The following is a 16475-nucleotide window of genomic DNA, read 5'->3' as shown; positions in this document are numbered from 1 at the left end:
AGAGACAGGCTTATCTGGGGTGAAGCTGCCTCATCTGCCCCAAGCACATGGAGTGGAAGAGGGACACATGTGAGATGAGGCTGTCAGGCCAGGGCCAGGCCACGAGGAGCTTCCTGAGGCTGCTGTAATAACCAGGCACCACGGCTCAAAAGATCCAAATTCACAACCTCACAGCTGTGCAGGTCAGAAGTCCAACATGAGCCTCACAGGACCAAAATCCAGGTGTCCACCGGGAGAATCCCTTCCTCGCATCTTCCAGCTTCCAGAGGCCTCGGGTCCTTGGCGCCGGGGCTCCTCTGACCCCTTCTCCTGCCTGCAGGCGCTGATTGTCTTAAGGGCCCAGGACTCACAGAGAATCAAGGAGGCTTTAAATATTCACGAACATAAAACACTCTGGCCTCTCTCCCATGCACAGAACAATCCACAGCTGCAGCCTTCTGCTTTCAATACCATTTGTTCCCAAAGAGCTACATCTGGGGGGTTACGATTACTTTTTATTTCTGAGAGAAAGGATTAGGTTTTGGGGTGGCTGAAAGCTGCTGGGTGCGTTCAAGACATCTGTCTCCCATTGAGAATTCAACCCCCTTTGATATCGAATGACTAAGAACCAGTTGTCACCACTGCCTGAAACAGGACTGCGTGGGGAACAGACCCCGAGTCCTCCACGCCTGACCAGGAAACCAGGAGGGAGACGGGACGTGTCAGCAGCTTCCAGGCAGGAAGAGGCAGCGTCCCTCCCTCCTCTCCTCCCACCCCTGGTCCTAGGCAGGTGACTGTTCCTTATACAGAACCTTCTGGAATCTTAAATAAAGTGGTCTGGGCTTACAGGTAGTGGCTGAGAAAAATTTTTTTTAGAGAAAACATTTTTGTGAAACAAAAAACAGCTAATGTTCAAAAAGACAGAAAAATGGCAGAGAAATTCAGCACACCTCAAAAAAGGGTCTGATCCTCACAGGATAAACTGGCGTCTAAAGGCGATGACCTGAGTTACTGAGACGAGTCTGTCCTGAATAGAACTATCTGCATTTTTCTGCTACTGTTGAAGATACACAGGAGCTGTTTTCCTCCTCAAGAAACCTCTGCTGCCTTCTGGATGCAAACAGAATGGTGGCTCTCTCCAGAGGACAGCGGTGCCAGGCGGGCAGGGAGGACAGGCTCTGGTGGGAACATGAAGACCTGAGGGAAGGGGACGGCCTGTGCCCTGACCAGCTGCAGGTGAGGACCCCACACAGGCGCCACCCATGAGGGCACCTTACAGGAGGACACGGGATGTGGTTTCCCAGGACAGTCCTCCTAAAGAACAGTCTCCGAAGGACGGTGCTGCGCAGATTGCCCATCCCTAACATCCGGACTGTTGTGGAACCTTCTATCAGGGGGTGGCCTGGGACCCAAGAGGAGAAGCACACGGGCCAAGGGGCCCAGGACACAGGGGCCAAGCAGGACCCGGCTGAGAAAACCCCAGCTCCACCGATGCTGCCTAAAGTTGTTTCGTGCTGTGATAACGAGATGCTGTGAGAATCACCAGTCACTCTGTGTGCGTGTGTTTAAGGCCCACGTGCAACACACAGCCCTCCAGCGTTTCTCAACGGGGGCCGGTCGGCGTCGGGCAGGGGGTGTTGACCGGCCCCAGGGTCACCCCTTGTCATGACCATGAGTGCCTCCAGACCCCGTCCCATGTCCTTGGGGTGGGCCGGGAGAGCCGGAGGGGCTGGGCGGCATCGGTCCTGGTGAAGACGCAGGCACGAATCCTAAGCCACAACTTCCACATGTTCTCATGCCACACACTGCGGACACATTGCTTAATGCTGTTCTAGGTCTCCTTGAATAGGAAGTTGCGTGAAAACCACAAGTGCTTGTCCCAAACCAGACACAACTACACAAGTGCAGGACTCTAGCTCGGCCTCCAGGTGCACAGCTCAGCAATCCGCCCGCACACCAGAGCTCTGCGGCCCCAGCACGAGCGCCGGCGCGGGCACCGGGGCGTGGGGTTGGCTCACCTCTTTGTCCATACTCTCTAAATCCTCCTTACAAAGAGTGTACAGCGGCATTGTCTCAGACATACTGGGCTGTCGCTTTCTTCTAGAAGGGCCAGGCTGCTCTCCGTCCTGAGCGTCAGGCAGCTCTTCGCCAAACATCTGCGGCTGGGGTGGCGGAACCGCTCTGAAAGGAATTTCATAGGTCCCACATGAGGAAGGTCAGTTCGAATGGCACTTTTCCGCACCGAATCAGACTCCTGGGCTCTCGGACTAGGTAAACACTCACACACCCCAACAGGGAACACGTATGAAAAACGTGATGTTTCGCCAATACACTTTTCAGAGGTTAATGGATCAGAATTTGCTAACTGAGCCAGGGTGACTGGCAAAACACGTTTCTGACTATCCTGTGGAAAAATAACACCCATCTTCTTTTATCCACAAAACCCCCGTGGGGCAGAGAGCATCTGCCAGGCTCTGGCATCTTAGAATAAAGGGCAAAGAGAGACGGGAGATGAACCGTGTTCTGGGAACCCCCAGGACATGTCATTCACCCTCAAAATAGGGTCCGGAGAGCTACATGGCAAAACACAAAACAAGAAAATGCAACATCTCCAGGCTACGAAAACAGACACGAGAAATGGCCAAGTGACAAAACAGACGTCAGTGGGCTGAAATTAAAATCATTTCACAGGTCAGCACGGTGGCTCATGCTTGTAAAGCCAGCACTTTGGGAGGCTGAGGCAGGTGGATCACTTCAGGTGAGGAGTTCGAGACCAGCCTGGCCAACATGGCTAAACCCCATCTCTACTAAAAATACAAAAATTAGCCCGGTGTGGTGGTGCACGCCTGTAATCCCAGCTACTCAGGAGGCTGAGGCAGGAGAATTGCTTGAACCTGGGAGGCAGAGGTTGCAGTGAGCCGAGATTGCGCCACTGCACTCCAGCCTGGGCAACAGAGCAAGACTCCATCTTAAAAAAAAAATTCACGAAACAACAGAAAAAGGTAAATCTTGTGCTTGTATAGTTAAATATTAATGTAATAAATCAACTAGAAAGGGCCAATCTTCTGTTTCAAGGATCTTTCTGTTATGTTCAAACCGCAGCTCCGTTTGAAATGGTTTCTCTCCTCTGTACACATCTTTCTCAATCTGGATATGTCAATCTTATTAATATATTCTGATGCATGCCTCTGACTGCTGGAATTTAAGGCAAGCCTCTGGGAAAGGGGTGGTGCGGCCCTCCTGAGAGGCGGCTGTTTCTAGCTGCTGGTTCTTCCCTGGATGACCAAAGGACGAGACCAGGAGGCACTAAGCGTGCGTCCCAGATACCAGCTCGCTCGGGACAGGCACGAGGATGAGGGGATAAAACCCATCCTGGTGAAGGAAAACGGGCACTAAGTCAAAGTCACAAAACTAAAAAGACACAACCGTGTTAGGCTATTTACTAATGGAGAGAAGATTTTCTGCCCAGAAATCTGAAAGCGCTGATCTGCGCTGTTTGGAATTCAGGACTTCCCAAGCCTTGTCAAAGTCCACTCTTCACGGCGGCCCTCTGTGAACACGCGCTTCCCATCCCACGAACGCCGCAAACGCCACGCTTCCCACCCCGCGAAAGCCGCGCTTCCCATCCCACGAACACCGTGAATGCTGAGCTTTCCATCCCGTGAACGCCACGCTTCCCATCCTGCGAACACCGCGAACGCTGTGCTTCCCATCCCGCGAACACTGTGAACGCTGCGCTTCCCACCCCGCGAATGCCGCGCTTCCCACCCCGCGAATGCCGCGCTTCCCATCCCACGAACACCGTGAACGCCGTGCTTCCCACCTGCATTTGGCTGAAACACCCATGTATGTACAAGTGGACACACGCAGTCCAAAGCAGTGTTGTTCAAAGGGCCAACTGCACTGTTATTTTAAACTGAATTAAATGTTTCAACTAAATGTTAAAAACCTGTGATAACTGCTCTACTCCCGCCAAACACCCCACCTCTGGGGTCTCACAGAAGGCCATGGAGGAGCCTGACATCCAACCCCACCGGCAGCAATGAGGCCCCACCCACCCACGCGGGAAGGTCAGGATTCTCACCAGCCCCCACAGCTGTCCACCAGCAACGGCGTCACCCCCATCCCCTACAGCAGTCCACCAGCAACGGCGTCACCCCCATCCCCTACAGCAGTCCACCAGCAAGGGCGTCACCCCCATACCCCACAGCTGTCCACCAGCAACGGCATCACCCCACCCCGACAGCCGTCCACCAGCAACGGCGTCACCCCACCCCCACAGCAGTCCACCAGCAACGGCATCAACCCCATACCCCACAGACATCCACCAGCAACGGCGTCACCCCACCCCCACAGCCATCCACCAGCAACGGCGTCACCCCACCCCCACAGGTGTCCACCAGCAATGGCGTCACCCCACCCCCACAGCCGTCCACCAACAACAGTGTCACCCCACCCCCACAGCTGTCCACCAGCAACGGCGTCACCCCACCCCCACAGCCGTCCCCCAGCAATGGCATCACCCCATACCCCACAGCTGTCCACCAGCAACGGCATCACCCCACCCCGACAGCCGTCCCCCAGCAACGGCATCATCCCACCCCCACAGCAGTCCACCAGCAATGGCGTCACCCCACCCCCACAGCCGTCCACCAGCAACGGCATCAACCCCATACCCCACAGACGTCCACCAGCAACGGCGTCATCCCACCACGACAGCCATCCACCAGCAACGGCGTCACCCCACCCCCAAAGCAGTCCACCAGCAATGGCGTCACCCTACCCCCACAGCCGTCCACCAACAACAGTGTCACCCCACCCCCAAAGCCATCCACCAGCAATGGCGTCACCCCACCCCTACAGCCATCCACCAGCAACGGCATCAACCCCATACCCCACAGACGTCCACCAGCAATGGCGTCACCCCACCCCCACAGCCGTCCACCAACAACAGTGTCACCCCACCCCCAAAGCCATCCACCAGCAATGGCGTCACCCCCATCCCCCACAGACGTCCACCAACAACAGTGTCACCCCACCCCCACAGCCATCCACCAGCAACAGTGTCACCCCACCCCCACAGCTGTCCACCAGCAACGGCGTCACCCCACCCCCACAGCAGTCCACCAGCAACGGCATCAACCCCATACCCCACAGACGTCCACCAGCAATGGCGTCACCCCACCCCCACAGCCGTCCACCAACAACAGTGTCACCCCACCCCCAAAGCCATCCACCAGCAATGGCGTCACCCCACCCCCACAGCAGTCCACCAGCAACGGCATCAACCCCATACCCCACAGACGTCCACCAGCAATGGCGTCATCCCACCCCGACAGCCATCCACCAGCAACGGCGTCACCCCACCCCCACAGCAGTCCACCAGCAATGGCGTCACCCCACCCCCACAGCTGTCCACCAACAACAGTGTCACCCCACCCCCAAAGCCATCCACCAGCAATGGCGTCACCCCCATCCCCCACAGACGTCCACCAACAACAGTGTCACCCCACCCCCACAGCCGTCCACCAGCAACGGCATCAACCCCATACCCCACAGACGTCCACCAGCAATGGCGTCATCCCACCCCGACAGCCGTCCACCAGCAATGGCGTCACCCCCATACGCCACAGCCGTCCACCAGCAACGGCATCACCCCACCCCCGCAGCCGTCCACCAGCAATGGCGTCACCCCCATACCCCACAGACGTCCACCAGCAACGGCGTCATCCCACCCCGACAGCCGTCCACCAGCAACGGCGTCACCCCACCCCCACAGCCATCCACCAGCAACGGCGTCACCCCACCCCCACAGGTGTCCACCAGCAAGGGCGTCACCCCCATACCCCACAGCTGTCCACCAGCAACGGCATCACCCCACCCCCGCAGCCGTCCACCAGCAATGGCGTCACCCCCATACCCCACAGATGTCCACCAGCAACGGCGTCACCCCACCCCCACAGGTGTCCACCAGCAAGGGCGTCACCCCCATACCCCACAGCTGTCCACCAGCAACGGCATCACCCCACCCCCGCAGCCGTCCACCAGCAATGGCGTCACCCCCATACCCCACAGACGTCCACCAGCAACGGCGTCATCCCACCCCGACAGCCGTCCACCAGCAACGGCGTCACCCCACCCCCACAGCCGTCTACCAGCAACGGCATCACCCCACCCCCGCAGCCGTCCACCAGCAATGGCGTCACCCCCATACCCCACAGACGTCCACCAGCAATGGCGTCATCCCACCCCGACAGCCATCCACCAGCAACGGCGTCACCCCACCCCCACAGCCGTCCACCAGCAATGGTGTCACCCCACCCCCACAGCCGTCCACCAGCAACGGCATCAACCCCATACCCCACAGACGTCCACCAGCAACGGTGTCATCCCACCCCGACAGCCGTCCCCGTCCCCCAGCAATGGCGTCACCCCCATATGCCACAGCTGTCCACCAGCAACGGCATCACCCCACCCTCGCAGCCGTCCACCAGCAATGGCGTCACCCCCATACCCCACAGACGTCCACCAGCAACGGCGTCATCCCACCCCGACAGCCGTCCACCAGCAACGGCGTCACCCCACCCCCACAGCCGTCCACCAGCAACGGCATCACCCCACCCCCGCAGCCGTCCACCAGCAATGGCGTCACCCCCATACCCCACAGACGTCCACCAGCAACGGCGTCATCCCACCCCGACAGCCGTCCACCAGCAATGGCGTCACCCCACCCCCACAGCCGTCCACCAGCAACGGCATCAACCCCATACCCCACAGACGTCCACCAGCAACGGTGTCATCCCACCCCGACAGCCGTCCACCAGCAATGGCGTCACCCCCATATGCCACAGCTGTCCACCAGCAACGGTGTCACCCCACCCCCACAGCCGTCCACCAGCAACGGCGTCACCCCACCCCCACAGCCGTCCACCAGCAACGGCGTCACCTCACCCCCACAGCCGTCCACCAGCAATGGCGCCACCCCCATCCCCCACAGCCATCCACCAACAACAGTGTCACCCCAACCCCACAGCCGTCCACCAGCAACGGCGTCACCCACCCCCACAGCCATCCACCAGCAATGGTGTCACCCCCATCCCCCACAGCCGTCCACCAGCAACAGCGTCACCCCCTTCCCCCACAGCCGTCCACCAACAATGGTGTCACCCCCATCCCCCACAGCCGTCCACCAGCAATGGCCTCGTCACCTCCATCCCCCACTCTCAGGCATCAAAAAGAGGCCGTGTGGGGAAATGGACTCCTATCCCAAATGGCAGGAACAAGGGGGCCTCCACTCCTGCTGCTGGAGCATGGCCCAAAAAAAAAAAATCAGTGATGGGAGAAGGTTTAAATAAGATCCAGAGTCTCCTAACATGATGTGACAGGTCCAGGTTTCAATCCAGTATCACTTGCCACAGCAAGAACCAGGAAGATCTCAAACTATGGAGAAAAGGACAATCAACAAGGGCCAAGCTGAGAGGGCAGAGATGCTAAAATTCACAATGATTTTATAGCATCCATGATAAAAATGCTTCAAGAGCAATTGCAAGTATGCTTGAAACAACTGAAAAACACAGAAAGGATTGGCAAAGAAATAGAAGATACAGACATTTTATAAACAAAAAATAAAAACTAAAACCAAAAAATGTCCTGGACAGACTAGCAACAAATGAAGGAGACAGAGGAAGGCTGTGAACCCGAAAATCTAACAGAAGTCACCCAACCTGGACAACACAGAAAATGAGCTGAACAGGAAAAAGAACACAGCTTAGAGACGCACGAGATACAAAAAGCCTCAGCATCCGTGTCCCTGCCGTCCCAGCATGGCAGAGATGGCCCTGAAAAGCAATGGCTGGAAATGTCCCAAAGACGTCAAAAGACATAAACCTTCCAACTCAAAAAGCAGAGTCAAACATAAACAAGGTAAACCCTCCAAATCTACACCAGGACACCTCGTCATCAAACCTCAACTAAAGACAGAGAAAAACCTGGAAGGCAGTGAAAGAGAAAACACAGCTACCTACAGGAAAAACGGTCAAAGACAGAAGATCACTTATCAGAACCACGGAGCCCAGGGAAGCCGGATGTTTTTCAGGCCCTGAGAAAAAGGAAGATCAACCCAGAGTCTTGTCCTGTGAAAACGTCCCCCAGCAAGGGAGGGACTGGAGAGGGCCCAGGCCTGCCCCGAGAGCATGATGGACACTGCAGGGCAGGTCGGGAGGGAAGGGACCCCGAGGGAACCTCCCGTGAGGACGGAAGCAGGAATCCGGGCAAGCACCGGAGACTCCGCTCGAGTTCTCCAGACCACACTTGACTGTCAAAACAAAAGTCATAAGAAATAATCCCAAAGCAAGCAGAAGGAAAGTAAGAAATAAGGAGGCTGAAAAACAAACAAACAAAAAAAATAGAGAAGGTAAGCGGAGCAATTCCTTCAAAAACACAACCACAACTCACCCAAACGCAGCAGGTCCTGTGAAAAGCCCTGTAACTGTTAAGGAAAATGGATATGAAATTTTAAACCTTGCAAAAACAAAATCTCCAGGACCAGACGGTCTCACTGGAGAATTCTCCCGAATATGTGAAAGGAAGGGGCAAGTCCGCAGTCTCACCAGTGATGCTGGAGGGTGGGGCGCTTCCCACCTCATCACGGGAGCCACAGCAAACCTGGGGGCAGATGGCACACAACGTGACAAGTGCAGCCCCACAGGCCCCTCAACGTCAACATAAAGACACTTCACAGAAGCGCATCAAGGTTACTATACACCACAACCAACGGGAATTGTTTCTGGGGTGCAAGGTTGTTTTCATGTCCAAAAATCAGTCAATGTGACCACCACATACTGACAGGCAAAAGAAGAAAAACCACACACACCACCATATCAATCAACAAACTCCTAAAAAATTCAACACCCACTGGTGATAACAACTCACAGAAAACAGGAAATCCAGCTTGATCAAGGGCATCTACGGGCAGAAAACCCAGAAACAGACCACACAGGTGCACCTGAGCGCCCTCGAGACGCTGCGGCAGAAGCAGCCGTGGAGCGAGGACGGTGCCGGCGACAATGCGGCTGGGGCCAGAAAACCACCCTCAAGAGCATCTGGGGCTGAGGTGTCGCATGAAAGACTATAGAACTTTTAGGATAAAACATCAAGAAAATCTCTGGGATCTGGGACTAGGCTACTAGTTAACTTCACAACAAAAGCACGATTCCTAAAAGAAAGAAGTGATAAATAGAATCTCGTCAAAATTAAAAACTTTTGCTCTGCCAAAGACCCTCTAGAGGATGAAAACTCAAGTTGCTGACTGGGAGGAAAGGATTTGTAAGCCACACATCCAACCAAGGACTAGCAGATGGAACAAACACAGGAGGTGATGCGTCATTATTCACCACGGAAATGCAGGTTACAGCCACAACCAGCTCAGGACACACCTATCAGAATGGCTGCAATAAACAGCACTGGCCACGCCACCTGGGTCACTCACCGCTGCTGAAAACATGAAATGATGATGCAGGTATTCCAGAAAAAGGTCTGGCAGTTTCTTTAAAAAGCTAAACACACACTCACCATCCAATTTAGCAACTGTATCTACCACTGGACATTTATCCCAAAGAAATAAAAACTTAGATAGGTTAAGCATCCCATATCCAACATGCTTGAGACCAAAAGTGTTTCCGATTTTGGATTTTTGAATTTTGAAATATCTGTGTTACACTTACGGGCTGAGCATCTGCAACCGGTGACCCCAAATCCGAATGCTCTGATGAGCACTTCCTTCCAGGGCCACGTCAGTGCTCAGAAAGGTGCGAATCTTCGTGCTCAGAAAGATGCGAACCTTGGAGCATTCCCAATTTTGGATTTTCAGATGAGAGGCTCAACCTGTGCAAACATTTAGAGCAAAGGCTGGAAACAACCCAAATATCCCTCAAAGGGTGAACGGTGAAACCACAGTTGGCTCCACCACACACCATGAGACCCGGCTCCGCAAGAGAAGGACATGAATGAGGGGCACAGAGGTGCTCCAGGAACTGGCTGAGGGAGGAGGGCCAACTCCAGAAGGTTGCCGACTTGCCGAGGTGCTCCAGGAACTGGCTGAGGGAGGAGGGCCAACTCCAGAAGGTTGCCGACTTGCCGTACACAGCACTCCGGAGAGGGCGCGGTGCAGGGAGGGACAGCAGGTGGAGGGCCAAGGGTCAGGGAAGGGGAAGCGGCTGAGGCCATGAGGGGCCGCAGGGGAGCTGGTGTGAGGGTTCTGTGTCTGGATGAGTCTGTGTGGGTCCTAGTGGTGAGCCTGTTCCCCACTTTCACAAGAGGCAACCACAGGGGAAACAGGATAAAGGGTCCAAAGGGCCTCTCTGCAATATCACTGCATATACATCTACAAATATCTCAAAAAGTCTAACCAAAAAACTGAATGTTCCCACTCACCTCCAGGTCCCCAGTGAGCCAGCCTGCCAGCCCAGCACCAAAAAGGTCAAAGCCAGAATTAGAAAAAACGTACAACGTTCAAAGACTTAGATGAGGACCAGTCCAGGGACGAAGGGCCAACTGCCCTCACTGCCAAGCGTCCTGTCACAATGGGGTCTGCACAGGGTTCCGAGAACAGAATGAGGAACCACCACTCTCAGGAGGGTGGGGAGACGGGGCCACCTCCACAGCAGCACAACCAATGCACACAACATATGAGGCCTGGGGCCACTCAGGCGCGGGACCCACTGTGAGATGGGGTGCCATGGGGGAATCGGGCAACCAATGCCCGTGACAGATGAGGCCTGGGGCTGCGCAGGTCTGGGAGCCTCCGTGAGACAGGGGTGCCATGGGGGAACTGGGCTGCAGGGCACCAGTGCTGTTGCAAGGGTGTGAGGGTGGCTGCAGGAGACCACGCTGGACCTGTTTATACAGGTGGAGTGGTCCTGCAGGCACTAGGGGTCCACACGTGGAGTGGCATTGCGGACACAGGTCTATTTAGTGCAGGGAACTGGGCAGGCGCCACATGAACTCAGACAAGCAGGGGGGACTCTTGGATTAAACCAAAAGAAAACACTCTACTGTTCCTCCAAGATGGAGGCCTACGGAGAAAAGGTAGGGTGTGACCAGAGGCGTGGCCAATCCACACAGGCCCAGGTCCTCACTGCAGCACGAAGGCCCCGCAGAACTCCTGCCGGCTGGTCCCGTTTCCTTAGACTTCCAGCACTATGTCTAGCCTGGGGAGGGAGACATTCAAACAGGGATTCCTTTTTTCTGATGTAAGTAGGTCGTTTCATCAATTTTGAAAACTATCAAAAAGCAGAACCCAGGCTCATTTTAGGAGAACTCAGTTTCCAACACGTACAAGTGAAGGGAGAGACATTTCCTTAACGTGACAAAGATGCATCCAGCCTGCAATCACCCAGACCAGGCGGCCCGCTGCTGCAGCCACAACAACGCTGCTTCCCGCCACCAAACTGACGATTATCGCAACCTAACAAATCACATTAACATCCTTTCATATAAATGAGCTGGTATTAACTGAAGTAATATTGATATTTTGGTGCAAATTACACTTTCACATTAAAAACAGAAGAAAATTTCATCAAAAGTCGACTTATTCAAATGAACTACAGCCCAGCGTGCATCTTCCTCACGGAAGGCAGAGCTAAACAGTTGTTTATGACGTGCCATTCGAAACTGAACTGCTGCTGTTCACGTAAATTATACACATTTCAGAACACATACACAGTTATCGGCTGCCATGTTATTAGTGTCATTCAAGTAAAAGTGTTTGACTTTATTCAAATCCAGCTTACCATCTGCAAGTCTGTTTTCAGATAACAATTATCTTTTTCTCATGGATCTTAGAAATTCCTAGCTCACTTCAAGCAAGGCTGAATTATTAAAACACCAGTTTTGCATCTAATCTTTAACCACTTTATGTAGTTTAAGACAATGAGGACAGGAGCTTGAGACCAACCTCAGCAACATGATGAAACCCCGTCTCTGCTAAAAATACACAGATTAGCCGGGTGTGGTGGCACGTGCCTGTAATTCCAGCTGCTCAAGAGGCTGAGGCAAGAGAATTGCTTGAACCTGGGAGGCGGAGGTTGCAGTGAGCCAAGATTGCACCACTGCACTCCAGCCTGGACGATGGAGCAAGATTCCGTCTCAAAAAAATAAATAAATAAAAATACTGAAGAAAAAATAAGTCAAAGGTTTGTGATTTTATTTTAAATTATTTAAAAAAAATTTTTTTTGAGACAGGCTCTCACCCTGTGGCCCAGGATGAAGCGCAGGGGTGCGATCACAGCTCACTGCAGCCTTGAACTCCTGAGCTCAAGAGATCCTTGCGGGTCCGCCTCCCAAAGCACTGGGACTACAGTGCGAGCCACCCCCCTGGATATTTTATTCAACAGTATGAAAAGCAGCATCTAAAGAACAGGTGCTGTTCGCAGTACTGATCGTGTGGCTGCTTTAAATTATCACATAATTTCGAAACCAAATCTCAGCAGTATCACTTCAGTGCACGTATCTGTCCTGCCATGGTGCTTCTACTGATTAGAATGACAGCCCAGAACAGACCCTGACTTCCTAGAGGTGGGGTCTCCACATCCTTCTGCTCTAGGTGGTGCTGGCCCGTTCACTGACTGGCCCACAGCAATCCCATAGGCCAGGTTCCGCTCCGCTGTTCTCAGAAGCGTCCAGGAGCTTTGTCAACTGGCTGGAGAGTTGGAATTAATTAAGTCAAATAAAGAAGTAAGAGTAGCACCAAAGCACTAAGCCCTGGTGTTACAGAAAGAGACCTGTTCCCAGTCCCTGGGATCACCGCAGTGGTGAGAGTGGCTGTGGGCTGGGCCTGAGCGGCTCCAGGGTAGGAGGCTTCGCAGGAGCAAGTGGGCAGCGGGTGGGATCAGCTATGCCTTCGCCACAGATGAAAGGACGCAGAGCTTCCAGAGGGCACGTGCCATGCTCAGGGCCCTTCTGGACCGTGCCCCAGGCGCCCCCTCATTCGGCTGTTCTTGAGCCTTTAAAATAAACTGGTATTGCTGAGTGAAACGTTTTCCAGAGTTTTGTGAGCCGATTCAGCAGATTATCAAAACTGAACAAGTCTGTGTGTGGGGACCCCCAACACTGTGGCCAAGCTGGACGGTGAGGTGGCCTGGGGGTCCGAGATGAGGGCAGCCTGGTGGGACTGAGCCCCTAGACTCAAGGCCTGATGCCAACTGTGGGTCGTCAGCGTCAGAAACAAACTGAACTTTAGGCACCTGCTGGCCTCGAAGAGCTAGAGAAGCAGTGTTGGAAAGACACCTTGTATTAAAAACCCAACCAGCCCGCAACAGGAAGCCCTTCTGAAGACCAGAAACGACATCACCACGAGGATGCCTTCTTAACAGGAGATGACATCGTCACCAGAACACGATGGGAAGTGACATCACCAGGACACGATGGGAGGTGACATCGTCACCAGGACGCCTTCCTAACGACAGGAGATATCGTCACCAGGACATAATGGGAGGTGACATCATCACCAGGACGCCTTCCTAACGGCAGGAGATGACATGGTCACCAGGATACGATGGGAGGTGACATCATCACCAGGATGCCCTCCTAATGACGGGAGGTGACATAATCATGACACGATGGGAGGTGACATCATCACCAGGATGCGCTAATGACGGGAGGTGACATCATCACCAGGACACGATGGGAGGTGACATCATCACGAGGACGCCCTCCTAATGACAGGAGGTGACAGTATCACCAGGACACGATGGGAGGTGACATCATCACCAGGACACCCTCCTAATGACAGGAGGTGACAGTATCACCAGGACACGATGGGAGGTGACATCATCACCAGGACGCTTTCCTAATGACGGGAGGTGACATCATCACCAGGACACAATAGGAGGTGACATCATCACCAGGACGCCTTCCTAATGGGAGGTGACATCATCACCAGGACACCTTCCTAATGGGAGGTGACATCACCAGGACACCTTCCTAACAACGGGAGGTGACATCACCAGGATGCCTTCCTAACGGGAGGTGACATCATCACGAGGACACCTTCCTATCCATCAGGGATGACATCATCTCTGTGGCTGGGGATCCTCTTCCCTCTCATCAGAATGGAGGACCTCAGATTCATCCCAAACCCCCCACCCCCTAGGTCCCAGAGCGTTGCCAGGCTGCCGCACAGGAGGCCACCCTGCACCTGCCCACCTCCCAGTCACCCGACCCGACTCCTCCTCTTAGCAACACTCTCCACCATGACCTCAAGGGCCGTGAAATCAGCCGAGAGGGGCACACGCTGCTCTCCAGAATTGTAAAAGACAAAACACAATCTATGAAACAGAAAACCAGGGAGGAACTAGAGTGCGTTTCCAGAGGGAGTGGCCTCTCCCGAAAGCCGGCTGGGCTTTGCCGCGGTGCCTGGCGGGGCCTTCTCACCTGTCCACCCAGGTTCGGGAGCTGCCGCCCACTGTGCGAAGGCCACGCCCTGGCCACCCCTGCTCCTGACTTGGGAGGGCCGTGCACTCCAGGCCTCAGCATCCCCACGCAGGGACAGCGCTGGATCCTGCAAAGGCTCCAAAAGGACATCAAGCCGTACCTCTCCATCTCCCCATTAACCGTGAGCACCCATCTCCCTCTAGCAGCCTGCATTCTGTACCCGTCACAGGATCTGAGGTGTTGTGACCTGTTAGAGGGCTTCCAGGGGCAAACGCACACCAGGTCTTGGTGGGTGCTCCTTGCCTGGGTCAAGTTTAATTGAGTTGAACTTTTGGTTGAATTTCAAAGCAACAACCACGGTACAAACAAAGACTCCTCACTTAAATCTCCAACAATGTCCCACAGCCATTTACATGGGGTCTGCAGGGGCCACAACCTTAGGCTGAGGGCTGATCTCGGGTCCACGCGGGCAAACAGGCACAGAGGCCACGTGCTCAGGAAGCATCCCTCGGGGCCTGCAATCTCCCCTCTCCAGGGCAGCACAGATCCCGGCTACCAACGCCTTCCAGTCCAATCAAGTTTCCCTTCCTCACAGTGCTGTTTACCAGCCGCCACTGCCACCAACCCCTGCATCTGCTCTGTGTGGAAACGAAGAGGGCAGCCCGGGGTTGGCAGAGCAGCAAACGTGGAGCCGGCGGAGAGCAGATGGTGAGGCGAGTGGGGCGGGGGGCTCAGAACCAGCCCTGCTCTGCTCGTTCTCTGCTGAGTGTTCCCAGGACCGAGTGCTCTGCGGGGCGGCCACAGGTGGGCACATGCGGGTGCCTGGACAACATCTGAGAAGCTGATCGTCAGGGTTTTGTTTTAGTTTTGGGACCCAAGACAGGAGAGAAAAACAAAAGGACCCAAGACTGCAAGCGGGGGCGGCGCTCCCACGAGGTGCAAGCGGGAGTCACCGTCTGCAGCCTCCACTTGCCCTCACTTCGGGCAACTGGTGCCATCCCCCCAACAGACTGGAGCAGCAAGCTTGAAGAGCCCTCATTAGCTGGGGGCAGTGGCTGGGCCGCCACGTACCTGAAGGAAGAGGGCTCCTGGCGGATGGGTAGGGAGCTGGAGGGCGCAGGGGGCCCCCGGGTGCCCGTCCTGATGAGCTTCCCCGTGTTGGAGTCGTAGATCCGAACCTCGGGGCCAGGCTGGGCCTTGGGAAGAACCGGCATCGGGTGGAACAAGGCGGTGGGGGGCACACCCTCCCGGTCGGGAAAGGCCGCAGGGCTGTTCTCCCTGTCGGAGGAAGAGAACGAGGGCCATGAGCGGGGCGTCCGGGTGATGAGGGGCACTGCCCAGGCGCATGAACCAACAGCTGTCCAGCAAGGGAACGCCTGGCACGGACCTGCTGGGTGCAGCGAGGACCCACCTCTGTGCCTTGGTGTGATCGTCCCTGAGCGGGAAGAGCTGCTCCTCCACCTTGTCCCAGCGCTCCAGGCAGCTCCACAGCCAGTCAGGGTTGACCACGTGCAGGTGTCCGCACTCCTGTGCCTGCAGCACCTTCTCTGTGCCTGCAGGAGACCCGGCTGCGTCAGGCTGTCCCGGCCAGCACTGGAGGCTCAGGGCCCACATCCGGCTGCACCCACCAGGGCCCTCACCTGGCTGTACCCCACCAGGGCTCAGGGCCCTCACTCGGCTGCACCCCACCAGGGCCTTCACCTGACTGCACCCCTCCAGGGCTCAGGGCCCTCACCCGGCTGCACCCCACCAAGGCCCTCACTCGGCTGCACCTCTCCAGGACTCAGGGCCTTCACCCAGCTGTACCCCACCAGGGCTCAGGGCCCTCACTCGGCTGCACCCCACCAGGGCCCCCACCCGGCTACACCCCACCAGGGCCCAGGGCCTTCACCCAGCTGTACCCCACCAGGGCTCAGGGCCCTCACTCGGCTGCAGCCCACCAGGGCTCAGGGCCCTCACCCGGCTGTACCCACCAGGACTCAGGGCCTTTACCCAGCTGTACCCCACTAGGGCTCAGGGCCCTCACTCGGCTGCACCCCACCAGGGCCCTCACCCGGCTGCACCCC

The 16475-nt window shown here is 55.6% G+C and overlaps 1 protein-coding gene across 4 annotated transcripts in view; it reads right to left on the bottom strand.

Moving 5' to 3' along the window:
• Window positions 1-16475, bottom strand: part of CTDP1 (CTD phosphatase subunit 1) — a 78105-nt gene that overhangs the window by 23971 nt on the left and 37659 nt on the right. Inside the window, exons 9-11 of one of the 4 annotated variants that reach the window (XM_003805202.7) lie at window positions 15821-15962; window positions 15481-15687; window positions 1998-2160 (exon numbers count right to left, since the gene is read on the bottom strand). In XM_003805202.7, the coding sequence (XP_003805250.3) occupies window positions 1998-2160; window positions 15481-15687; window positions 15821-15962 (512 nt within the window). The remainder of the gene's footprint in view (window positions 1-1997; window positions 2161-15480; window positions 15688-15820; window positions 15963-16475) is intronic. The other 3 variants (XM_034943410.4, XM_055102372.2, XM_063597388.1) reach the window with 3 other exon arrangements.

This window comes from Pan paniscus, chromosome 17, assembly GCF_029289425.2.
Source record: "Pan paniscus chromosome 17, NHGRI_mPanPan1-v2.0_pri, whole genome shotgun sequence".
NCBI classification, from domain to species: domain Eukaryota; kingdom Metazoa; phylum Chordata; class Mammalia; order Primates; family Hominidae; genus Pan; species Pan paniscus.
This window is presented reverse-complemented; position numbering and strand designations above follow the sequence as displayed.